General features: G+C 41.2%; 2 protein-coding genes across 4 annotated transcripts; one reads left to right on the forward strand and one right to left on the reverse strand.

The window, feature by feature from the left end:
* Window positions 1-53: 53 nt before the first annotated feature.
* On the reverse strand, window positions 54-18,112 carry LOC120740018 (RAS guanyl-releasing protein 1-like). Of its 3 annotated transcripts, none has more exons than XM_040042082.1 (17): window positions 17,819-18,112; window positions 17,035-17,210; window positions 12,432-12,537; window positions 10,944-11,006; window positions 10,725-10,856; window positions 8,294-8,447; window positions 7,913-8,086; window positions 7,002-7,118; window positions 6,620-6,895; window positions 6,142-6,222; window positions 5,397-5,501; window positions 5,143-5,252; window positions 4,553-4,697; window positions 4,405-4,441; window positions 3,891-4,022; window positions 1,324-1,628; window positions 54-1,240 (listed from the first exon to the last, which is right to left on the reverse strand). In XM_040042082.1, the coding sequence occupies exons 1-17, from the start codon at window positions 17,950-17,952 to the stop codon at window positions 1,106-1,108; spliced, it is 2,382 nt and encodes a 793-aa protein (XP_039898016.1). In that variant the 5' UTR covers window positions 17,953-18,112; the 3' UTR covers window positions 54-1,105. The 3 variants fall into 3 exon arrangements, with proteins under 3 accessions (XP_039898016.1, XP_039898017.1, XP_039898018.1); XM_040042083.1 differs by having other exon boundaries at window positions 17,736-17,934; XM_040042084.1 differs by lacking the exons at window positions 17,035-17,210; window positions 17,819-18,112 and adding an exon at window positions 13,319-15,191.
* Window positions 13,330-25,604, forward strand: exd1 (exonuclease 3'-5' domain containing 1). The gene is made up of 12 exons (XM_040042085.1): window positions 13,330-13,340; window positions 21,114-21,306; window positions 21,433-21,498; window positions 21,612-21,645; window positions 21,736-21,813; window positions 22,393-22,466; window positions 22,548-22,634; window positions 22,723-22,827; window positions 22,914-22,994; window positions 23,132-23,275; window positions 23,359-23,550; window positions 24,694-25,604. The coding sequence occupies exons 3-12, from the start codon at window positions 21,496-21,498 to the stop codon at window positions 25,297-25,299; spliced, it is 1,404 nt and encodes a 467-aa protein (XP_039898019.1). The 5' UTR covers window positions 13,330-13,340; window positions 21,114-21,306; window positions 21,433-21,495; the 3' UTR covers window positions 25,300-25,604.
* Window positions 25,605-25,901: the final 297 nt, after the last annotated feature.

Below are 25,901 nucleotides of genomic sequence, written 5' to 3' on the forward strand. Positions count from 1 at the left end.
ATGGTGATGCTTTGGTGACTCCCGGTGGTCACACTGAGTAACACAGGAAAATGTTTACTATAGAATATGAATTATTTATTAGAACAATAAGAGAACAATACTGAGAAATAGGATGAACCTCGACATGAGTACAATGGAACAGTGTATACGTTGTATTTACAATACATTACATGTACATCACAAACACATATCTCAGCTCACAGTACAACACTCACACGATGGGCCACACTACATCAAAATAGCATGGCTGCACCAGCCATTTTTTAAGTATCAATATGAAGCCAACATAAGCATAAATAACTCCATGAAAGTACCACTATACTGTACAAAATGTTCCGATATCTCACTGTTCTTATGAAGTGTGTAGTGTTTCACACAATAAATATTGACAGAAGCATGTTGTGCATTGAAATGAGCAGCGAAAACAATATAAAGCAATCTGTACAACTTTCATTCTGCTGCTCTAAGCTCAGTGGGTTCCTGTCATTGCTAGCAACGACATGCACTTTTTGATGACCTTCTCCGCTGCTCACACATTTTACTGCAGCCTCTGATTTCCATTTTATGTTTAACATAAATAGCTAAGCTCATTAACTGATCAAGAATTGATCAAACACATTCTGCAAATGCCTTTTCCCCCCCTCTAAAAATACTGCATTCCTTCATTCAATGATGCCTTGTGTTTGCACACTAGCTAAATAAATTAAGTAATGCTCAAGCTACTGATTGTCACCTTTCCAAGCTGCTGAAAACATTAAAGGGGCTTGTCCTGTTTACTTCAGATTTGCAATTTAAAAAAGCCTTTTTTTAAACCATCTTCCCACTAAAAAGTAATTTGGATAAATGTGCATTAAAAAAAAACAACAAGTTGTTAAATTGCACCGTATTTAGCTTTATAAAATTGTTAAATTATTATTGGTGACACACAGATTTTCCTTCCTTGATAAAAACAACTTGTGCAGCGTATTCCCTTTTATATCACGTTATCTTCATCTCATTATACTGATAAATACTTGCACTGTTCATGATCAAATCAGGATTCATACCTGCTGCCACACGGAGGCAGCACCAGTCCCCTTGCTGAAGCATCAGTGTATGTATAAGTCTAAGAGGAGGAGTCCTCCTCCACTGGGTGGAGAGCGTGCCTCTTCAGCAATGTCTTTAGTATCTCCACCTCCCGCTCTGCCTCTTTTAGTTTCTTACGTAGTGTCTCATTAGCTTTACGGAGCTTCTGGTTCTCCTGTTAAAGAAACCTTATATTAAAATAACAAGTGGGCGATATGGTGCATAAAAGTAGAGTATAATTCATAGTGTGATACTCACCAGTTCCAGAGTTTCGTAGGTAGGTTTGCTCTCCTCCTCTGGCTCTTTAGGCTTTTGCACAACAGAAGCTCTGTTTTCCCATTTGGCACAGTATCGCTGTTTTCTTTGGGGTATTGGGCTGGGACATGAGGTGAGGGTGGGTGTTGCTGGGACTAAGAGAGAAGCTGAGGTGGGCGATACTTCAGGTCCATCTGTCTGGGTATGGCTATGGACTCTCCTAGGCCTCGACCTGGAAGTGACTGGGGAGTCCGGGCTCCAGTCTCTCCTGTCATCCGGAGGGTAGGGGAAAGGACATTCTTCTGAACCTGGGCAGAGGGACACGCCTAGTAATTATTTCTGTTAATTTCAAAATGCACATTAACAGACGGAAATAGCTATTGTTCTCATAGCCCTGTAAAACCTGAACCATGAGCTACATCCAACATTTTTGTGCAATTTATTGCTCACAGTAGCACTGCTTGTGTCTGATTGTATACAACACATTTTTCTAAAAAAACAAAAATAAAAATCACGTTGATGATGTAGAGATCTCAAAAGCTCATGTATGAAATATGATACAACTAAAATTAAAGGGCTAAAATTGTCTAATGATTCCTTTTTGCTGATCACGGTCGTCTTACAAAGCTTACCAATGCGTTTGACTTGGTTCATCAGCATCTTCTCACTGACAATCTCCATGCTATTGTTCTTTCCCAACAGGCATTGATGTGGTTTAAGTCCTATTTGTGCAACAGAAAGCAGCGTGCAGTTTTTAAGTGGGTGCAAATCGGATCTGATTACTCAGCAGCAAGGGGTGCTGCTAGTTTCTATCCTAGCACCACTTCTTTTTGTGTTCTATTCAACGAATTACTCTACGCAACTTTACGCAGATGACACTATTGTCTATACATCAAAGACCTCTGTTTTACAACCTCAACAGTTCTGCACTTTGACTTTAAAACTCTTCAAACCTGGTTCTCAGCTAACAAATTATTGCTTAGTAGGTCAAAAAAACTTACTCTATGCTCTTTAGCGTAAAGACAAACCTTTAACTAAAATCTTTTGCCATAGCCTGAATATTTTCTCCTTCAGAAAGCAGAAAAATATTTACATTGCACTGACTCTAAACTTACTTTTAGACCACGTATTGACTTTAATATTGGTATTCATTGTTCCAGACACTGTCTTGTTCACAATATTAAACAGAGATTTGTCTCACTTGCCACGTTACTAGGCACACCTGTTCACTTATCACAAATATGTTTTAAATGCAAAACACGTGCTCTTCTGCATACAAATACAAGCAGATGGGCATAAAAGGAGCGGTCTTCTGCTGCCCAAAGGTCCCATAAAGCCCCTACTGCAATGTGGCTCAACGGGAGCTTTGCATGATGTATATGAAACCGACACATCTGCAGCAGCTGTGTGACACTATCATGCAAATAATGGACCTAAACCTCTGAGCAATGTTTCTAGCACCTAGTTGAATCTATGCAATAAAAAGGCCAAACCACTAGTGGGAACTGCTAGTGTACCTTATAAAGTGGCCAGAGAGTGTATATTACCAATTATGTGGTGGCTGTAGCTCAGGAGGTAGAGCAGGTCATCTACTAATTGGAAGGTTGGAGGTTTGATCTCTGGCTGCTCCAGTCTGCATACCAAAGTATCCCTGAATACGATCCTGAACCCCAAGTTGCTCTAAGATGCGTTCTTTAGAATGTGAATGCAAGTGAATGCTAGATATAAAGCACTAGAAAAGGCGTAGAATGAATGGGTGTGAATAGTTGAATGAGGCATGTTTTACAAAGTGTGCAAGTAGAGTAGAAGATCGCCCATTTACCATTTGAACTACAGTAAAATGGATCTTCATCCTCGTAATATTATAAATAATTGTAGTAGATTTGGACATATTTTGAAATATAACTTTGATTACCCTCATAGTTTAAAACATTCTTTGGTTTCTTTTATTTCATGTTATTAACTAAAAAGCTCCTCTTTAAAGTAACTTTTATGCCTAAAGAGCAATCAGTGATCCTTAAAGAAAATGGCTCAGATCAGTTATCACACCATATGACAAAACAGTACGTCAGAAAGACTAATTTTGAAAGAGCCTGAGTCTCTTAGTTAGTCAGCCTATAATAAGCAAAAGCGAAAGTTTTTCTGCTCCGAATATAGAAGCATTTTTAAAGCAGGTGGGCAGCTTGAGTTTTACTGTAAGTGAAACTGTTCCTAGCGATAGATGGAGGGAAATCACCCTCACAGCAGACCTGACCTTGCGTTCAAGAATTGTTTTTTCTTACAGCTATTGCAAACTCTTTTTGGCACAGATGAGAAAAAAACAACTTTATTTTCTGTGCAGTGTCGGAGGCAGTGATTACAGGAAACAAAAACTGTCTCACCAATGAACAAGTGGCTTAAAAACTTTCCGCCAGCAGATGGCACATGATACAGAAAATTAGTGATTACTCCATGCCGGGTATTTGTTATTGTCTACATATTTGAGGTGAGATTGTGCGGTAACATGTGCAAGAAAAGCATGGCGTGATTAACAGTACTGAATGCGGGTGTACCCCATCAACACAACCCACCCTCTGAAGTGCCTGTGGTGACCGGCGTGGAGCTCGGGGTCGGACTGTCAGTGGCGTTGGTCACTTTGGTGTTCTTCTTGCACTCAAACGCCACCTGGTCCTTGCACAGCTTGTGGCAGTTCATCCCGCAGTCTGTGCAGGCCCAAAAGAATGCACGACATGTCACAACAGGAACCGAAGTTGATCTAGCTTCAATAAACTGACTTCTCACTTCTCTTTGAACACTATCTGTTCTGCAAATGCAACTCTCAGACTCTTGTTTTTGCATGCTTACTGTCAAGCAAACAAATAGTTCTCAGATCTTTAGAAGGACGGGGGAGGGGGAAGAAAATTGTGGTTCTCAGTGCAGTCTCTTTCTGTCATGTGCTGCAAGGTTCAACTAGCAACATGCAACGCAACGAAAAACCACACTCCATTTCACCTGCTCCCCACAAGACAGAGTGTACCTCTCCAAGTATTTGAGTTAACTGACATTTGGCCAGAGATACCAAAGTTACACGAGCACCATATTCACCTTTGCATCTGTAGCCTTGCTTGATGACACCCCATAACTGTGAGAGAAAAGAGAGAGAACAACATTTATGTGACTAAACATAAAAGAGCAAAACCCAAATGACATTTTTTTTTAGAAAACAGCACCAAGGAGGTTTGTGTTTCCTTACAAATCCTGAGCAGTTGTCACAAAAGGTGGGTTTCATGTAAGTGGTCTCCTGGAAGTTGTGGACAAAGCCAAGGCCCAGCTTGGAGCAGATGACACTGGCCCGCATAAAATAAGCTGTGATCTCCTCTCTGCTGACTTGGCCTTCCCTGAAAAAAACCACAACACATATATTGTAAGCTGATGTTTAAAAGAGGAAACAGAGCTGTGATACAGGACGATTGCAGAAGAACCTGATATACTAAAAATCTATTAATAGTAATAATTTACATGTTATTTTTGTAGGTTTTTTTTAAATTTTTCATTAATGTCTCTCCATATTTATAGATGGCTACACCCACTCATCTGCCCAGTGGTTGTAAAAAAAAAACATATACCACTTAGTGACAACGTTTTTTACAGCACCGGTTGCCTACCAGTTGTGCTGGTTTTCATGTACATATTTAGCGGCAGCTTTATGGTTAATTCCGCAGCTATTTTATGTTTCCGGTTGCTAAACTCGCCACTACACATCTACAAATGCCACTTTTGCTTCCTCTCCCCTGAAGTCATAAATAGCCTCTGAGCGAATACATGACCTGTCAAGAGACTCACTTCTCTTTGTCCATGACACAGAAGGAAAACGGAAAGCTAGCAGCGATTTTCTCAAAGTCCTCCTGATTAATGAAGCCGTTCTCGTCGTGGTCGTAGTTCTTGAACACGGACTGCGAATGACAACAAAGCATTGTTGCTCAGTTGTTAGCGAACAATAGCGGGGAAGGCAGGCTGTCAGGATGGCATCATGCAAGAGAATAGTTGAAATAAGGAGGCTTGAAAACTGTGGAGGCTTGAAAAAGGGAAGCGCTTACATCGACCATTCTTTGCACGTGTTTGCTGATGGTTCGAGGATCGGGTTTAGGAGCCACTCCTGATGCCCAGTCCACAAACACGGGAGGTCTAGAAGGTGTGGCTGGCTGATTAAAGAAAAAGAAACAGTCATTAAAAACTAAGTCTCAGGAGATATGCAAAATAACATCTGACCAAAGGAGTTTCAGTTATCATACACTCCATAAAATAAGGCCCAAATGGCGACAACTTTAAGCAATTTAATTCCATTTAAATTATGAGGGCAAAGACTCTTTTTCTGAGTGCATGGGTGAAACAACCAAGACATTACAGGCTAATTACTGCGCTTAAGTTAGTCAGTTTAACAAAAGCATAAAAATTCACTTTCAACAATGTTGCACGGATGTCAGGCTAGATGTCAGGCTAGGCACTTTCTTATTTTCAGTCTTCAGACTAAGTAGTTGCTTCATTTTTAGCACACACAAGAGACAGTGAAATCTATATTCTCAGCTCTGAGAGAAAGCAAATAAGCCTTTGCTTCCGTTAAGCATCATTACACTTTTGCTTAACCAATCTCAGGTCCCAAAGAGGTGAAAGGCTTGCGGTTTCTGTCTCTTTGCATTAGGCCAAGATAAACAGCTGCTCTCTCTAAAGAAAGAGAGTGAATAATCCTGCTTTCCAAGACAATCTATTAGTTTGTTGATATGCTGAATTTTTCCAGCTGGTAAACAAATGTTTACTTAAATCGTGTCTGTTGCCATCACTCACAGGTGCTTTGCAGTTCTTGGGTTCCCGTGCATACGACAGTTCATAAATCTCATCCTCAGTGTAGTAAAGATCCAAGGATAGCTGCAAGACATTAAAAAGCCACTTATTGCTGCATGGAAGGTAAACAGAATGAGAAAAAGGTCTCTAGATTTCTCCTTGAAACGTGTTTTGGTGAAGGTGAATTCAGGTTGCGGGGTAATTATTATCTCTTCACGGGCATGCTGTCATTCAAGTAGGATTAGCACACTGCACTCAGATAATACAACAATACAGCAATCTGAACTCACTCTCATTCACATTCAGCTTGTCACCCACACACTCATAGATCATAGACTCTAATCACACCCACACGAGAAAAAGACAATCCACATGCTGCACTCATTTGCATCTTTGTATGTGTTCAGCGCTACTTGCTGAATCACATGAAGCTGCATAACAATTTCAAATGAACCCAAAGTTGCCGCGAGCAGTTCGCTACCGTCAACAGGTGAACCAGGTCCTTGTTGGCATCCAGCCTGGGTGGGATCTGCTGGAGTTGGATCAGCTCGTTGATGTGGTTGTACAGGGCCTGGAGCTTCTGGACGTTCACCTTGTTGTCCTCGACATAATCCGACATGGCCTCATTGACTGAGATCAGGTCTTTGAGGTGGACGCCCAGGATGGGGATTTTAAAACCTGTACACTTGTTGTAAGCTTGTCTGTAGTTGTCATAGTTTCTGCAAGAGGACAGCAGGTCTGTCATCTCGTTCAGTACCTGGGGAATGAAATCATTTTTATCATTGTGCTACAGTTATTTTTCTCCAGTATTTTGATCCTTGACTCTAAATGAACTGGACATCGCGTTGCCAGTTACCCTTTACCTTAGTGACTTCACTCGGTACGTGCGACGTGGTGTCTTTCAGTCTGGAGATTGAGCTGTGACATAGGCCTCCCACCACCGCCATTAGTGTGTTGTAGTTGTGCATAAGGTGCAGACTCTGGCGGACACGCACAAGAAACACACGTCAGTCCATTCACGCACACACACACACACACTTATAAACGCGCAATTAAACTTGTTTCAGGTAGCCTTGGTTATATAATCCGCAACAGTGGCATTACATAAGCCACTTAGATCGTTGGCTTTTTCTTACTGCACTCTGATGGTTCGCTCTTTTTTTGGAAATGCTTTTCCCTCTCTTATTTTTTATAAATTCTCCAGTTCTTGCTGTCACTGGAGCATTATGGTGTGAAATTCGTTTCCACACCCGTGGGTTTTGAGGTTGACAGCAGTGAGCAGCAGCAGACTGGTGCATTAGTGTTGCAAGAGGTCCTCCAGAGTACAAGCCTGCCTAACGGCTCCCCAAAGCCAGTGTATCACTTCTCAGCAGGCTGCACACAGCTTCACGTTGGAGTGGTTTTAACAAGCCAGCTCTGATCAGAGACTACACTCACGAGTCATTTCCTGCTTTTCTTCTCCTACAAAGTCCTCATTGTTTAAGAGTGTTCCACTTGGTGACTTCATTAGCTTGCATTCAGATAATATTTTTCTATCGGTAAGATATTTGGATACCCTAAAAGCCTGCAGCACAGCTCCTGAGAATCACTACAAGCTCTCTGAATATGCATTACACAATTACTAACATGTGAGGGGCTTTCAGAGTGAGACAAAAGTCATGTTAACACTAGTTAGATAAGGTGCTGGAACAACCGCACATAGATTTAAGCGAAGAGGAAATGTAAGCACAGAAAGTATATGTGTAGTGGAAGTGGGGGTTGATTTAACCACTACCTGTGCAACGTGGATAAACTTAGTGAAAACCTCAGCTCTCAGCTGAGCAGTTGGCCGGCTTAGCACCATCAGCTGAACCCACTGGGAGACACCGTTACACAGCGCAATGGAACGCTCCATCACGGGGATGTCCTTCATGCAGCAGCTGCGGATGTAATTCTGATAGTCTACAAACTGGCAAAGAGAGCAGAGACAGGAGCATAAACCGCTGCACGGAAACTGCAAAGCATTTCCTGTCAGGAGGAAACACTTAATGGTTCTTAGTAAATGTAATTTAAAAAAAAAAAAAAAACAGAGAACAAAAACAAAACAGCAGAGTGTTAATGATAAGCTACAAACAGGTGCGCTTGTTCTTTTAAGTTGGTGTGTGTTTATACTCACTGATATTCTGCAGAAGGATTTAAATTCAAGGTAGGTGAGATGCTCGGCCAACTCAATGGGCTCCAGGTGGTCAAAAAGGAGCGACACCTTCCTCTTTTTACTGCTGTTAGCTTTAATCTTCTGGCTGGCTTTCCACGACCAGTCTCGTTCGGTTCTGGAGTACACAACGAAACAAAACGTGACTGCATCAGAAGAAAGGTTATGTAGCAGCAAAACTTCATAAACTGAAAAGCTGCAAATGGATTTTTTTGTTTGTTTGTTGATTCATGGAAGTCTCCCACAGAGCGTTTCATTACATTTATTTGCGGTCACTTCCTGGAGAGAAAAATGGTGCAGCTATAAAACGTGCAGTTTGGATATGATTGAATCAGTTTGTTCCAGTTTTAATCTTTTAATTCTACAGTTCAATGATTTTAGCTTAACAAATGTAAGTATCTACCACTTTTATTAATGTTGCTGCTTTAGTATTGGGCTGTTGATCAGACACAATAAAGCATGTGATATGCGTGAAACTGATATTTCTCACATATATATAAAACAACTCTTTGCATCACTATTTATTAATTGGCAGATTATTCTCTAAATATACAGGGAGTGCAGAATTATTAGGCAAATGAGTATTTTGTCCACATCATCCTCTTCATGCATGTTGTCTTACTCCAAGCTGTATAGGCTCGAAAGCCTACTACCAATTAAGCATATTAGGTGATGTGCATCTCTGTAATGAGAAGGGGTGTGGTCTAATGACATCAACACCCTATATCAGGTGTGCATAATTATTAGGCAACGTCCTTTCCTTTGGCAAAATGGGTCAAAAGAAGGACTTGACAGGCTCAGAAAAGTCAAAAATAGTGAGATATCTTGCAGAGGGATGCAGCAGTCTCAAAATTGCAAAGCTTCTGAAGCGTGATCATCGACCAATCAAGCGTTTCATTCAAAATAGTCAACAGGGTCGCAAGAAGCGTGTGGAAAAACCAAGGCGCCAAATAACTGCCCATGAACTGAGAAAAGTCAAGCGTGCAGCTGCCAAGATGCCACTTGCCACCAGTTTGGCCATATTTCAGAGCTGCAACATCACTGGAGTGCCCAAAAGCACAAGGTGTGCAATACTCAGAGACATGGCCAAGGTAAGAAAGGCTGAAAGACGACCACCACTGAACAAGACACACAAGCTGAAACGTCAAGACTGGGCCAAGAAATATCTCAAGACTGGTTTTTCTAAGGTTTTATGGACTGATGAAATGAGAGTGAGTCTTGATGGGCCAGATGGATGGGCCCGTGGCTGGATTGGTAAAGGGCAGAGAGCTCCAGTCCCACTCAGACGCCAGCAAGGTGGAGGTGGAGTACTGGTTTGGGCTGGTATCATCAAAGATGAGCTTGTGGGGCCTTTTCGGGTTGAGGATGGAGTCAAGCTCAACTCCCAGTCCTACTGCCAGTTTCTGGAAGACACCTTCTTCAAGCAGTGGTACAGGAAGAAGTCTGCATCCTTCAAGAAAAACATGATTCTCATGCAGGACAATGCTCCATCACACGCGTCCAAGTACTCCACAGCGTGGCTGGCAAGAAAGGGTATAAAAGAAGAAAAACTAATGACATGGCCTCCTTGTTCACCTGATCTGAACCCCATTGAGATCCTGTGGTCCATCATCAAATGTGAGATTTACAAGGAGGGAAAACAGTACACCTCTCTGAACAGTGTCTGGGAGGCTGTGGTTGCTGCTGCACGCAATGTTGATGGTGAACAGATCAAAACACTGACAGAATCCATGGATGGCAGGCTTTTGAGTGTCCTTGCAAAGAAAGGTGGCTATATTGGTCGCTGATTTGTTTTTGTTTTGTTTTTGAATGTCAGAAATGTATATTTGTGAATGTGGAGATGTTATATTGGTTTCACTGGTAAAAATAAATCATTGAAATGGGTATATATTTGTTTTTTGTTAAGTTGCCTAATAATTATGCACAGTAATAGTCACCTGCACACACAGATATCCCCCTAAAATAGCTACAACTAAAAACAAACTAGAAACTACTTCCACAAACATTCAGCTTTGATATTAATGAGTTTTTTGGGTTCATTGAGAACATGGTTGTTGTTCAATAATAAAGTTATTCCTCAAAAATACAACTTGCCTAATAATTCTGCACTCCCTGTAATTAGAGTTAGCTGCAGCATCAATCTGAGTATTTAACTTAAAACTGTGCAGTCCAGTTTCATCACAGCAACCTAAATGATAAAAAACAACAACAACAACAACAACAACAATAAAAAATGGAAGATTTAGCATGCTTACTACGGGTCTGTGTTCTTCATAGTGAGAGTCTCTATTCTTGATCGTGACTGATTTCAGTACTTTTATGACTGCAACAAGCAACCGAGAGTTCTGTAGACCTAATGTCTCAGTTGGCCAGCTGGCCGGAGATTAACACTTACATCCATTTGGTCTCTAGGAGAGAGCAAAGTCGCTCCTGTCCGTGCTCTCGGATCAGATCCCGAAACTCATCCAGGCTGTCTGACAAGCTGTGGTGCAACCGGAACATCATCCAGAATTCCTGGATCCAGTGCCTGTAAGAGTAAAGAAGGATACCAGTGTGAATGAGATGTAAAAACAAGCCAAATTGAACTCTGAGTCGGTGTATTTGTGGGACTGACCTGATGAGGTAGCATATCCTCTGGCACTCTGCTGGCTGCTCGCTGTCTACTGCCGTTTTAAATGTGAGGACTTCAGTTAAGGAGCAAGTGACATGAGCATAAACCTGATGAATATGAAAGTTAAAGCTTGGATTCACTGCTGCTTGTCTTGCCAGCAAGTTATTCTAGACTATTTTTTTCTGGAGTAAATAATGAACATATGGTTGATGTGACTGTGCAACTTCTTTCCAGCAAACAAACTCATTAATAAAAAAAAACTAAACTGAAAAGGCAAACACAGGTGACATTTGTTAATGTGGGAGGAGGCGACTGCATGAAGCAAAACTCCCGATGAGCATCACGGAATGAATCACTCTGGCTTACAGAGGTAAGAGAACAACAAAATGCACAAAGAAACCGCAGAATCGGTGCCTCGTATATTGTAGCAAAACTGTTTTGCGACGGATCTTTAAACGCGCGGCAGTTTAAACAGTGCTGTCAGCTCGAAAGGCTATTATTCATTGCGGAGGTCACTCTGCCTTCCTTTTAGCACATGTTGCTCAGAAAAACACCGCCCTGTGAATTTATATCCAACCGACAGTATAGCTCTGCGCTGGCAGGAACGAGATTGCGGTGAAGCACATAAAAAGGCTAATTGCGTCATAGGAGCAGAAGAAGTGCCCACGCAATTCCAAGGCCAGACTGTGATGAAGACTGTTAATGGCCCCCTGTGCCTCTTCCCTGATCCTAACCCACACACTGTATTTATTTGATGCATCCTTTTGGGTCTCGGGCACAGAACGAGAGGGTTAAAAATAGCAGAGAGGGCCATTCGGCCGTGCGTGCATTGACGTGGGTCTGCGCGAGCGGGGGGCTCTTTAGGTCTGTGTTTATATATAGCTGGAGAGAACTTGTATGTGAAAGAGGCAGAGGTAATTAACACCTGAAACCACAAGGCTTTCTCACCGTGGGGCTGATAAGCTCCTCTGAGGGGCTTTGTGATGCCACTGCTGTTTCCTGAATGAAAGCTGAGATTATAGATCCTCCCCACAAGTCACAAGGCATTAAAAAAAACATGGGTTTTTTTTTCGGTGTGAAGCAGAGAAAATAAAAAAGCACTGAACCAAACATTCTGAAAGAGACCAAAATGCAGAAAGGTAATAGACTCCCCGCTATTGAATACACCAGCTCAGAATAGAGGAAAGTTGCACACTGAAAGCAACTGATGTACAAAATCTAAAATGTCTGACAGGAGGAGCAAACACGAACTGCCACTTTCCTATCACATTTTACACACTGACAGCTACAGGCTGCATTGTGAGCCAAGTATGAACTTGACTGCGTGTTGCTGTTGACAACCAAATGAAAGCAGCACACGGCAGAACAAGTGGTCTGATCTTGGTCTACATTTTCTGCCCAGAATTGGCCGCTGATTTGTTTGAATCACGTCCCTGCCTTGTGACAGCAGCTTCCCCCCCCAGCTTTTATGATGCACTCCGCAAAGGATATAAAGAGACGAGTTTGTCCAGCAGATCACCGGAGGAGATGAGGTGACGGTGCATGGTCAGGGTGATGTTCAGCAAGTGGCCGTTCCCGTTTACACATCCGTTTGCGTCTGCAAAAGAAAACGAACGCACACGTGCTCGAGTTAGGCGTCGCCGCTGTAAAGAGGAGGAGGTTTACAAAAACACACGTCACCCTCTCAGATAAAACCTGCTCTGATGGTTAGAATTCTTCTGCCTGCCTTTCATCAAATACAATCAACCAGAGCACATCACATTAAAATGTACTATTAGAGCTGCTTTTTTTGCTGTTGTTGTTTGATTATCAGAGATCAGATGGGGGTTTGTGGCATGTTTTTTGTTGCTTTTTTGGGGGGCTGGTGGGTTTTGAATATCAAATGAATATCAAATGACTCAAAGATGGCATATATGCAGTCCGTTTGGCCTCTCAGGGCCACCGTACACACACACACACACATATATGTATATACATATTTTTTTAAAATACAGAAGCCGCTACTAGTACTAAGATAAACCCCCTTTTGGTTTCGCATCATGTTTAACTCAAATGTGGTTTTCAGATCCATCACACAGTTTTCTCACAGAAAGTTAATCGCATAGCTGATGATGTTTTGAAGGCAAACAGAATAACATGTTGCCATGATGTTTCTTGCTTACAGCAAATAAATCTGGATCAAAATGTATATTTATGTGGGAAAATGCAGGCCAAGCTGAGGGGGGTAGTTTGAAATTTTGATATTGTGAACTAACAGAATAAACACACAAATTTTGCAAGCTATATAGGTTTTGCATTCATATAATGTGAAGACCAAATATTGTATTTCAGTGTTTTCACAACTTTACTCAAGTGAAACTTCGTGTTTATAGACTCACGTAACAGTCTTTGTGCTCTTGCGTCTTCTGCTTTTTCTCTTGCAGCATCTGCTAAAACTGCAAATTGTTATTTCAGCTACTTTTCTGTGTGGTATCTTTGAGTTTCAGCAGCGATGCACACAAACATAAGCCCCTCATTTCCTATAATATGTGTTCACTTTGCAAACTGGAGCCAATCAAAATGTGGGACATTATGTCAGCATGCTGAACAAGAGATAAAGATGCTGTAAAGTCCAGAATAATATGAGACGCTTGGCCACCCTATCCCCAGCCAATAGTCTTGCATGCTAGATATGTTGTTGGGATGAGGGTCTATGGATCAATAATGTTAAAGAAATACCCTCCTCCTTCTTCATTTACTTTGTACTACATAAATCCAGCATAGACATTTTCATCACTTTACAAGAGACAGTTAGCTTAAACTTATGCCCACATTCTCGTGCCATTACCTTTCCGTTGAACGCTTACCTTTTCCTCTGATTGTGTTTACTTCTGCTGCTCGCCTGTCTCACTACCTTTTTTTTTTGCTTCCTTTTTCCTTGCATGTATCTGACTTCCTCTCTTTGTATGCAGACCACCTTTTCCTTATATTGCTCGTCTGACTCCACGCTATGACTGACATCTCGAAACCGCGAAAAGAAAGACAAATTTCTTATCAATGACCTCTTAAGCACAAAAAGTGATTTTCCCACACACTCAAACAAACCACTCATCTTCAGCACAAATTCAAAAATGACTGTATCGTTCCGTAAATTTGCAGTTGACGTAAAAAGGAAGTGAATTTAATAGCAGCTCTAGACTATTTGTGTCTTTCTTCCCCTGTGGTCCCTGAAAATGGGCTGAAAACCTTAAGAACAACATTTGCGAAGTCTCAAGCTGCGTGCTGTTTCCCTTTAAGCTTTGCCAGTGTCTTTACACCATCAAGGACATCAGGCGTCTGAGGACCCACTTTTAAACAATATCACCTTGGAAATACCTTGGACGCCATGGCAACATGTTTTCTAATCTTTGTTATCTGTAAGCAACTTGCCACTGCTGCCGCAGCTGACTAATCCATCCCTCATATCCTGCATCTGGTGTGTTTGTGTTTGTAACACGCAGGCTCTGCCATCTAAACCCAGCGAATGTCAGTGACCTTACCCTCCAAGTCATTAAGAGAGTAAAAGAGACAAGAAAAACACAGGGCTGCTTATAAAATGACACATGTGATACAGGTTGCAAAAATTTGGTGCAGTTAAAGTTAAGACATATGCATGCAGAACAATTCCCACTCCTTCTTGGCATTTCTGGTAAACACAAATATAATAAGATTGCTTTAATCAAATTATCAGTTAATACTCTCTTAACTTACTAACACTCAGAGTCAGACCTACTGTAAAATAAAGCACAGCAGGAGGCTGTGAGTCTCCATAAGGCAAACAATTACGCCATACTTTTTTCACAACTTTCCAACCACTAACCCTCCCTGTGCAGGGTTAATTGTGGGAGGAAATCCCCTCCGGACTGGCTGTTAGTGACTGGAACATTAGGAAAGCTGCTGCCCGGCGAATGATGATAAACACTGCAGTGGGCATGCGGCCGGTGGCCTACTTTTAAGGTTATCTTCGACATTCATCGGCCGATCCAAACATGCACTTTATGTTTCCTTGTTTTGACAGAGGCTATCAGATTGGACGGTCCTTTTGTTTTAGAAGAACCCGAGTCAGATTGCCATCTCTATGTACTCTGGGCAAAATCTTCCATATTATTTAGGACTCTGTGAAACTGTGTCTACAACACTGTTTCCATTCGTACTTTACAACAGTGATTCCCAAGCAGGAAAAAAGCAAACAAATAAACAAAAAAAAACTACTTAGATGGAGAAAGTAAAGTAAAAAAAAAAAACTGCATATAAACAAATAGAAAAGGATGAATTAAAAGTGGATTTAAGTGGTTAAATAAACTAAAGGCTAAAGCTCTCTGAATATAAACAGCTTAAAAATGAAAGAGTAACTTAAAACGTTATCTAACAGCAAAAGATGTGAAATAGATGTTGTGATCTGTATGCAATATGTAGTTATGTAAAGTCATGAGCAAGCAAAATTAATACATTTTAACAGAAAGCCAGTTGCAATGAATTAAAAAAAAAAAAGCTAAATGTCATGGCTAAATAACCATTAATGTTACATAGCTACAAATTGGGATTTGATGTCAGTTAATGAAGTGTCCAAGCAGTAGATACATTGCAACAAAAACATTAAAATTAAATAAATACTGAAACATCTGCACCCGCGTTTATGTGGGAGTAGATGGGTAAATAAATACAAAAATAAAAAGATTCTTATGCGATAAACAAAGTGTTGTTTTCTTCACAGCTGTGAAGATTGAGACTTTCCATCAGGCCAAAAAACCCCACCACTGTTTCTTGACTTATATAGCGCGTCTTATTCTATTGGCTTATAAATATTTTGCCAAATTTGCAAAAAAGAGGCAAATTAAATGCAAGCAGTACTGTAATAAACAAAAAAGAAAGCAAGAACAAAAACAGAAAAAAAATATGGGTGTGTTCTGAGCGGTCGGCACAGCCCGGTGTGGTCCAAGGAGAAAGATGATGTCAACAGCTATTGATCCACACCTCGCAGTGCTCTGCATTTCAAAGGTTGGTCAGCATCTGAGGACTACCGTTCAGGGATCTGACCTTTCAGCTCAGCCAGGCTTGAAGCTGCCATCCGGTAATCCTTCAAATAGCTCTTACGTGCACTCTCACATTTGAAAAGGTGGCAGGACTCGAGGACCTTAGGGGTCCCCTGTGATGTGAGTCAAGAGGACCAGAACTGTGATGCATTTTATCAGGAGAGGCTGTGCAAGGAAAACCCCAGTCATAACACATTATCCTGACAGAGAGACACTGTCACACACTGAGGGTGTAACTTTCAAGCGTACGGGGTCTATAGGGCTAAAACCCCTCCCATTGATTCTGTATCCTGCCAACGGGAAGCCGACTGTGATTAATACCTGCATCTCTGCAGATGAATGTAGTTATGAGATGTCATTTTATGTGCAGTCCATTGTAACACTTCTCCACTGCTCTTGCTGCATTTGCGTAACCAGGCAACGGCAGTTTGAAAGCTTGTCTCTTCAGAGATGCAATCACCATAACTCAAAGAGCACTCCAGACAACTCGATGAAGCCAATGATATCTGCTTGATTGATCCAACTATAGCCTACACAATCACTGCTGTGCTGTTCTTTCATTTAAGTACGCCCTCTATATATCATGCAGCCAGTGAAATATTAATGCACAATTAATAGAGTGCAGCAAAAAGCATTTCTAAAAAATTAGCAAGCCTCAAACACCGTGTCCCTCAACATTAAGGCACAAAATCAGACCGACAAGAGACTTTATCTTCAAACCATGAAATCTTACACTAAACAAAAATAAAGTCAGCCTTGGTAAGAAATCACTTTTTTACTTTCCAACACGAGGCACTCCCTTCTTTCTTTAGAGGCCTGCCTAAACTTGTTGCTGGTGAGAGAAAGTGGTGAGAAAAACAGACTCCTTAAGCTACAACATTCTGTGATCTCGCTTAACCTGAAGGTTTAATGTCTTCTGATATCCGAAGGACTGCATAACCTGTTACACAACCACAGAGCACAAACACCCTCTGGAGTCTTTTGTTCACTGCAGGACTTCACCTTGTAAAACAAACCAGCCAAGAAGGTCAGCGCTAACTTACCAAAAGACTGCAGGCAGGCTTGGATGAGCTCCTCCCAGGTTGCGCCCTTGGTGAGGTGTCCCAGAGGCATTACTGATTTACTCGGCGGGGTATGGGCCGGGCTAGGTTTGTGGAACCTGTGAGGCCGACCTGGAGGAGAAACTCTAGACCTGGAGGTGCATCCTTGAGTCACTCTCCTTGAGAAACACCAACACAAGAAGAACAGTGAGGGGCGGAGGAGGTACAGGAGGGTTAACTGCAGTGAAAGCGTGCCTTTCTCCTTTTGCTATTAACATGTATGACTGTACATGCACACTCCTTAAACCATGATTTTACGAGAGCACGGGTTATTAGCCCACACGCATGAAAGGATTTGTCCCACAGTCACACAACTCGAAGGTGTTATTTACACTTAAGAAACCCCCGTGGTGTGTTTTGCTATTCATTGTTCTCATTTCCTTCCTTTAACTTGGGGAAATACCGGCTGATTGCGGACATCCACATAAAACTCTCGAGTGACCAGAGCAAAGAGCTTACAAATGGAACAGTTTTACGCATGTAAGCGCTTCAAGCGTAGCAGGTCTGGCCGCAGAGAAGCGGGTGAACTTGAACACGCTTGTGCGCAATAACAAGTGGAAAGCATCAGTTTTTGACACCATTTTGGCCAAAATTCCACATTTACTATTAACAAATAGCTGATAGTAGGAATAACCTTCCTATACCTTCGAGCAGGTGCCCACGTTTTCACCAGAGAAAACCAACCAGAAACTCCTCAGTAAAAGCACAAAAAGATGAGCCGACTTACGCTTCGTCTCTGCCCTTTTCCTCTGATGTTATACTTTCGTTTTGGTTTTCTTTTGACTGACATCCCATTGCGAGGTACTGGGCGACGAGCGGTTGAACTAGGCTGTCCATCTGTGTCCTCCTCGATGGGAGCATTACATCGCTCTGCTGGGCTCGGTGCGCCTCCGCGGTCTCACAAGCATTGTGCTGACTCGTCAATGAACGTTACACAATTAAGATTCACCCAGCCTGTCTGTGAGTGGGCGGCCGTGCTGCTGCTGTCGGGCTTGTCACTCACACGGAGTGGACTCCGCGCTTCACTAGTCATTATACTTGCGTCAAAAGTCGTGTTCTAGATTTATACTTGAAGATTTTAATCACGGAAGCGGCGCAGGGGGGGCTCGTTGAAGTCATTCCATCCAAGAAAATGAAAAGCACATGTTCCTATTATCTTTTGGCACTCTAACAATGATTTAGAACTTGATCACATATTATTTTTCTGCTATTCCATAACAATTCACATTATATTCACATAACCAGAGGTTAAAATATCCCTTTAATATGAGTACATTCTGGATAATCACTGCGTAATGTGATTCTTCCTTTGGTTTACTAAAAGATGTTGTTTGTTCATTCTGCAGAACAGGAAAGGGTGGATCTTCCTTTAACAGATAACAGAGGTTGCAGGTTCCATTACCACTACAGCTTAAATCAGGGATTGTGTTATTGTGCTGTAGGTGGTCCAAAGAAGATGTTTCCTGAAATCTTTCAGGAGTTTTAAGAAGTCTTATCACCTTCATCCAAACGTAGATAGGGGGATTATGGCTGCTCACATTTTACTCCAGAGGCCACGATTATATGAGATCTGAACGTTTTAAATTGAAAATAGTCTCATTAATTTTAAACTGGAGCCCATTTCTGAGATATTTTTCCTCAAGTGAGAAATGGGACGTACCTGAGTTGGTTTCTAAATTACACTCAGGCCAGCTGGCAAGTTAAAGGTAAGAAGAAAGCCTGGAGAAGTTTGATCCTCTAGTTCTACCCCCTGTCATAAACAGATAAACAAATGATCATCCAAATCATACTAAATCAGCTCTGGAGCTTTGCATTTGAATTTTCACAACACCATAAAAGAAGGATGCATACACATCTGTGAAGACTGTGATGTAAGAAAAGCTGAGGCATCTCTGTCATGAAACCTACTATCTCCACTCCCTGTACGTAGTTCCCTTTAGTCTGCATGGCTGTGAGGGGAAGGTGCACGCCTGAACCTGAAAAGGGGGAGTTTAAAAACATCTTAGTGGATGATTATTGTTTCCTTCTGTAATGCTTGTTCATGACAAGAGATTTTTTTCGTGTTTATCAACGTCACTTGCAATGTGAATCATGCCCCTTGACTGAGTGAATTCGACTGGCATCAAAGCGCTATTAACTCCACATCAACGGATTTAAACACATGAGCCTCCCCCATTGGCCAGACGACAGGTATGAGTATAAAAGGTTTTGAAATCCAGTTATTATGTATTTGTCTGTATTCATTTTAACTGTGCAGGTTTAATCTAATTATCTATAATCTTTAAAAAAAATGATTTGTACTTTTCTGTGTGTGTGTGTGTGTGTGTGTGTGTGTTTGTTGGGCTATTTTAAATGTGAAAATTAACACACTGGTCCATTGTTCTCACTCACACACCCAGGATTACTCAGGTCAAAAGGTTTTCTGCTTCCTGCACACCGGAATATCCTCCCTTTGAATAGATGACTACATGCATGCCATCTACAGATGACCAGCAGCTTGGGTTCATGTGTTAGTTTGAGCTCATGGGGCAGAGTGAAGTCATGAGAATATGTGTAAAGACCAGCTGGCTGCTTGTGATAAGATAGTGTATCTGCACCCTTTTTTGTGTCTCTGCTGTTATCGGACTGCTTGGTGATACCTTTACAACTTGCCCCCATGCATCTAAGTGCACTTCTGAAGCAAACTTCTCACTCATCTTATCCCAGTGCTACTTGTAGAAATGTGCTGCTTGAGATAAAACACACACACACACACACACTAATTTTCTATTACTTGAAAATACTGCTGCTCTCTGAGTCTCCACCCAACCTTAAACAAACAGAAAAAGGATCCTGATGTGAAAGAAAATGGTAGCCTTTTAAACACATGCCAGGTACTTTTCTTTGATAAGCTGCACTGTTTCAGACATGTGATAAATTTAGGTATATCTGTTGATTGCCATGCACTCCAAGTGAATGTGCAAATTTAGAAACATGAAAATGACATTTGATGATTAAAGAAAATAAGACACCGACAGTCACACAGTACATCAAGTAGGCTATGTTGCTATTCTGGTAGTCAGTGGTCATTGGTGTAAATGATGTCACAGAGCGTCACATTCAAGGAAGAAAGAGTCAAATACCTTGGACCTGCAGCCGTTAACTCAATAGTTGAGCTGTGGACACCCCCTGGTGGATATATTGAATCATCTGCTGTCCAGCTGAGAGGATGATGTCCTTTTGCAGGTACTGGAAATTAGCCTCAGCATCTTTTGTACAAATACATCAATCACCATCCAGGAGAAGACAGTACTTTCTGTGCAAGCTCTTTTCTTCAAATCACAGTTTCCCTTCAGCAGGGAGATTAATTGAACTTGGGTCTGACCACCAACCTCTGTAGCAGCTGTTTTTGTCGAGGTTTTTATGCTCATTTGACGAAAATTGAGCTGAACTCGTGATTATGGAGGGTCACGAGTGAATTTAACAACTGAATTGTTAATTAAATGGGTCATTAATTAATTAAAAATGGAAATAGAGTACTAAATAATTTATCAAGTGGTTTAAATGATGATAACATAATTGTAATCATTTATTTATATATTAAATTAATTAATAATTTCCCATTTTAATTAAATTAAAAATAATTATAATAATAATTTTGGCACTCGTTGCCCTCAATACTCTGTCATCCTTGTTTTAAAATGTTGGAAATACGTAAGCACGACCCATAACTGACTTTACCTGAGTTACCTTCATTTGTCATGGGAAACAAAAACATTTTTTAATCCCAGAGAGCGTCCCTACAGTCAGAAATTAAAAAAAAATAAAAAAAAAATCGGTTTGTTGCTTTACGCAAAGTTTCCGATAGCCGTAAATGTAATTTTAAAAACTGTGTTAGTTGTTTTTTTCTGGTGATGTTTTTTTATGGAGTCAAGGCGCTCGAACAATTAAGTAACGACGAGCTCATGAACGCAACATTCCCGGCCAGCGCGCTAATCGCAAGCAGCTAACAGCCTAGCCGCTAACCGTTGATTAGGGATAAGGATATCTCCAAGTCAACAAATACACTGTTTTATTCGCTTGAAACAGCTCGTACATGATTTAAAATGGTTGTGGATGATGTAAAACTACTGACTTACTTCAAGGGAGCGAGAATCAAATTGATCCTCAAGACTTCATCGTTCTTCGGGGTCGTGAAACGTATTTACCCCAACAAAGCTTTGATTTTGGCGGACGGTTAGATGTTTTTAATTAATGTTGTACTTTATTTATGAATTCTTTCTGTAATATAAGAGAGTAAAACTGCTAAAGACTTTATATTAGTGTCTTGGAAAGATAGTTGTGGTTTCTGGTTTGTTGCAGTTGTCAGTAGTGATGGCTGGAGGTTTCCCGGAACAAAAATTTTCTTTGGCCATGAGATTCTGAATGGTGAGTTCACTCATGAAAAGTAATACCTGAACAGGTTTGTACCAAGCTGCACAGTATTCTTTCATTGTCCATTCTGATATCTGGCTTGACTTTTTATATAATTAATTCAACAGTGGAATTTACCAGTGATGGGAACGGTGACCGTGAGTAAGTAAGACATGCATGAGGTGCCACTTTTGGTGAGAATGCCTTTTGCCCCGGCTTGTGATAAATTTCAATGTACAAAACTGTGCACAGAAATATTCACCATCACAGACCTGAGGGACCACTTGGATGTAGCAAAGTTTCAGCCATACAGGAAGACAGGCACATTGGGTGAGTTCATTTATTCCACTAAAGCTAATGATGAACCAGTTACACCAGGGGTGTCAAACCTAAGGCCCGGGGTCCTGAATGGGTTTGGAAAATATGAAGGAGGCCTGTATGCTAATGGTCATTTATACTACACCAAAGTAATTAAGTAACAGATGAACACCTAAATTACATGTTTGCTTGTTTTCTACCCACGGTAAAGAAAAAAAAAAATCAAAGTAAATTATTGAAAAATTTAAATTTTATAATTAAAGGAATATCTGGTACCAGATTCTTTTCTATAATTTTATGCAGTTGTGAAAACACAGTTGTTTGTTTCTTACAAATTAAGCCAAAAAAGATGTCCTGACAGGATTATTTTCCTTTATTACAACAGCATTTCTTTATTGTGCAGAAAGAATTTGACGTAGTGTTGAAATTGCCCTTTTTTGCTCATATTGAGTCGTCTCGGGGGTTACATGTGCCGTTCGCATTGACACGAGGTTGTCCGGCCCACTAGGTAACGTGAGTTAGACAACCCTGAGCTACACATTTGTTTTGAACGTCTCACTTTTGAGAGGATTTTTCTTTTTCTTTTTGCAGATGATGACGAGGAGGATGAAGAGTACATCAACTACGTAGTTGTTGATGAGTTTCATGAGAAGTTCGGACCTACTGTAAGTTGATTTGATGTTTGCTTTCTACTGTGTAAATGACTCAGATTTCTTTGACCCATGTACCGTATCCAAATGTGTTAGATAATGCACATCAAGAAACAGCACGTGATCGGTGTGGGAGCAGAAGGAGTTGAGGTATTTAAGAATGGACGACTGTGTTGGCTGCAGGTGAGAAGGTCGTCGGTCTTTTGGTTTTTTGTTCCTTCTCCATCATGAGGACAGAAAAAGGAAAATAACTTAAACCTAATTCTTCTAGATTGCCACTAAAAACAAAGTATACCTATTTGATGTCCTGTTACTCGGAGCCCGGGCTTTTAAGAATGGCCTCGCTATGATCCTGGAGAGCAAGGACATTTTAAAGGTGACAAATAACTGCATTAGAAGCTCTCTTAAAATTATGGCAGTGATTATGATTACCGTAGCATATTGGTTTGATATTTGTTATAGGTCATCCATGACTGCAGAGCCATTGCTGGATGTCTGATCGCTCAGTTTGGAGTAAAGCTGGCAAATGTCTTTGACGCTCAGGTACGTGCGCAGTGTGCACATTATTGCTAATCTTTAGATTATTCTCTAAATTATCCATATTGTTCTTTTCATTTTATGTGTCTCTGTTTTGTCTGTTTGATTGAAATCATTTTTTTTGTCTTCTTTAAATATTTTAGGTGGCAGATGTCATGTGCTTCTCCTCAGAGACGGGAGGTTTCCTTCCTGACAGAGTCAGCACTCTCCATGAGGTGTTAAGTCTCCATCTGAGGGTGCCCCCCTCCCAGCTTTCGTCTCTTCAGATGAAGTCACAGTTCACTAAGGTACACCACACAGACCTATCCAGGGTATTTTTTTCTTGTGCTGTATAGGTATTTGGTGCTATAACAGGTTTATGTTTTTGCAGGAAGAAAGCAAGATGTGGCACATGCGGCCTTGTCCGTTACCCCTGCTGAAGGTGATGGCTCTATCAGTGATCCACCTACAGCCGCTCAGACTGGTCCTGCTGGACACGCTCATGAGAGACTACATGGCTCTGGTTGATTCCTACCTCAGCAGCAGCCATTACCAGCCCGATGAACTGGCGCATGTTGGCATGGTGGGTAATTAAGAAACAATTAGCTGTCTTCAAAGAAATAATCCTTTTCAGTTTTTTGCTCCAGTCAAAAGTCGGTAGCACACAGAAAGACATTTCTGCATGTTATGTACAGTATTTTCATATCTGGTAAAAATGTATGGCATTGATTCTAGTGAGATGTAACTGCACATTTGTATGTTTGGTTCTTTCCTCCGTCATCAGTAAAACACAGAGTATGGGCCTGTCTCTTAGAAAGTGTATAAGACGGACGTGGCCACTTTGATGTCTCAGTGATTGCTGTGACGGCTACACTGATAACGGTGGCTAAATAATGCTCAGAATTCACAAAGTGGATTTTATATTTTATTCAGCATGATTCGAAAGTAGTGAGTGAGCCAATATAGTCATCAGTAAAGTGTTTGGTGAGCTCACAGAGCAAGATCCGAGGGCTGCTTTCCTATAGAGTACAACTGGAAGAATTTTCAAACACAGAACCCACATCCATCTTTTAAAGTGTCAATGCTGCCCTCTGCCCTTGTACAAGATGTCTGAGAGAGATTTCTCTTCCAGATTGGGAATAATAAGGAAAGAGATGATAGCTGAGGTAAGAAACGGGGTCTATGCGATATGATGCAATTCTCAGATGATTTTTAAGCTGTGCAATTCACAAAAGCACATGAGATAAATGCAGTCTTCTCGGTTGTGTCTACATATTAATGATCTGCACTCACGCAGACTTATGCATCATTAAATAAATGTTATTGTAGACCAGCGTGGTAAGGTTGTCCTTACCAGTTATTGGTAAGTCCACAAGTCATTGTCAACACTTTTCATTCAATTGTTCTTACAGTACCCTGCGTTGCATGTGAAATGGCTAATATAGCTAATATAAGTTTATGTGAAAAAGTTAAAAATAAATGCCAAAAATAAACATTTTGCTTTTCCTTTTATCAGCTCTAATGTGTTGCAGGATTTCAGATTGAAATATAACATCCACAGATCACAGCGGGCTAATTGTGTGTCTGTAAAGGTCTTAAATCTGGCGTTTTCTTTACTCAAGCATTGCACAGATTTAAACTGCTTTGAGTATTTAATTGACATGTGAGGTTTGCAGAAGTTTAAAGGTTAGCAGTAACCGTCCCAATCAACTGTTTGTATCCACAGGAAAGTGTGTTGGAGTTGCCCAGAGAGCTGAGGCAGCTGGAGGTAATGCGTCGCGAGAGGCACGAGTGGGCTTCCAGTCACTATCCACTCACAGAGCAGGGTCTGCTGGCTCGCTTTAGCCCCAAACCTCAGTCTTCATCCCAGGCCTCACCTGCTGTAGAAGAAGACCAAAGGAAAAACCATCCAGATGTGTCTGAACCTGCAAGTGTAGAATCTCCTTCACCATCGCCACAGGAGCTTCTTGTTAACCAGTCTGCAACTAGCCCTTTGAGGGTCACCAGTGGGCCTGCTGTGGATGCTCAGGATCCTGCTCCTGCCACTGTGTCAGACCTCACCAATAAAGAGTCCATCAACTGTTCTCTGTCAGCAGGTATGGGCAGAGGGGACGCAGGAGTACGAATGGATCTCATGGGAAGCGGAAGGCTCTTTGGGAAAGAGCAGCCATCCAACGGCACTTTTCCTTTCTTAGGAAGAGGAAGAGGCTTCCTTCTCCACTTACCACCCACTCAGATCCCCATTGAGAGTGCTGGGGACTTCAAACGTCAGTGTAGTGTGAAAGCGACTCCTTTTCGGAATAAAATGTCAGAACCTGGCCTCGGAAAGTAACCCACCTAAAGATGTTTGTGGTTTGAGTGGAGAAGAATTTACATTAAGTCCCCAGCCTATCTCATCAGCACTGAGCCAATCATTCAGATATTAAAGTAGTCATCGCAAAGCCTTTATGGAAAAGTCACAAATGTTTACTCTTTTCCACGGTGTAATTCCTGAGCATGGCCAGTAGGTGGCAGTAAATGTTCTTTGTTTGTTTGTTTTGTTTTGCAAAGATTTGTTTGACATTTGTCATTTATGTTTCTGGAAAAATAAAAATATACAGGAGTTCTTATTGTTTAATACAACTAAATGTTTCATCTTGTGTTTTAAGTCGTAGTTGACCCCCTTTTTATCGCACACGTTATGCTCTGATAGCATGTCACAATATGTCATGTGTGACGAGAAATGATGGGTTTGGCTGGTGGAACACCAAGTACACCCAGACAACTCCACAACCTCATTAATGTGCTAAACTTAGCGTGATTGATTGCCTGTACAGCCTGTGTTGCAGTTAATTGATTGTGAAATGCAGAAACAGGCACTGATGGATCTGCTGTTAATTGAGCAAAAACATTGCTGGCTGACACTTCTTTTGATTACTGATAATAATAAAAGGG

Source organism: Simochromis diagramma, unplaced genomic scaffold, assembly GCF_900408965.1.
Source record: "Simochromis diagramma unplaced genomic scaffold, fSimDia1.1 OVJJ01000304.1, whole genome shotgun sequence".
In the NCBI taxonomy this organism is placed as follows: Eukaryota; Metazoa; Chordata; class Actinopteri; order Cichliformes; family Cichlidae; genus Simochromis; species Simochromis diagramma.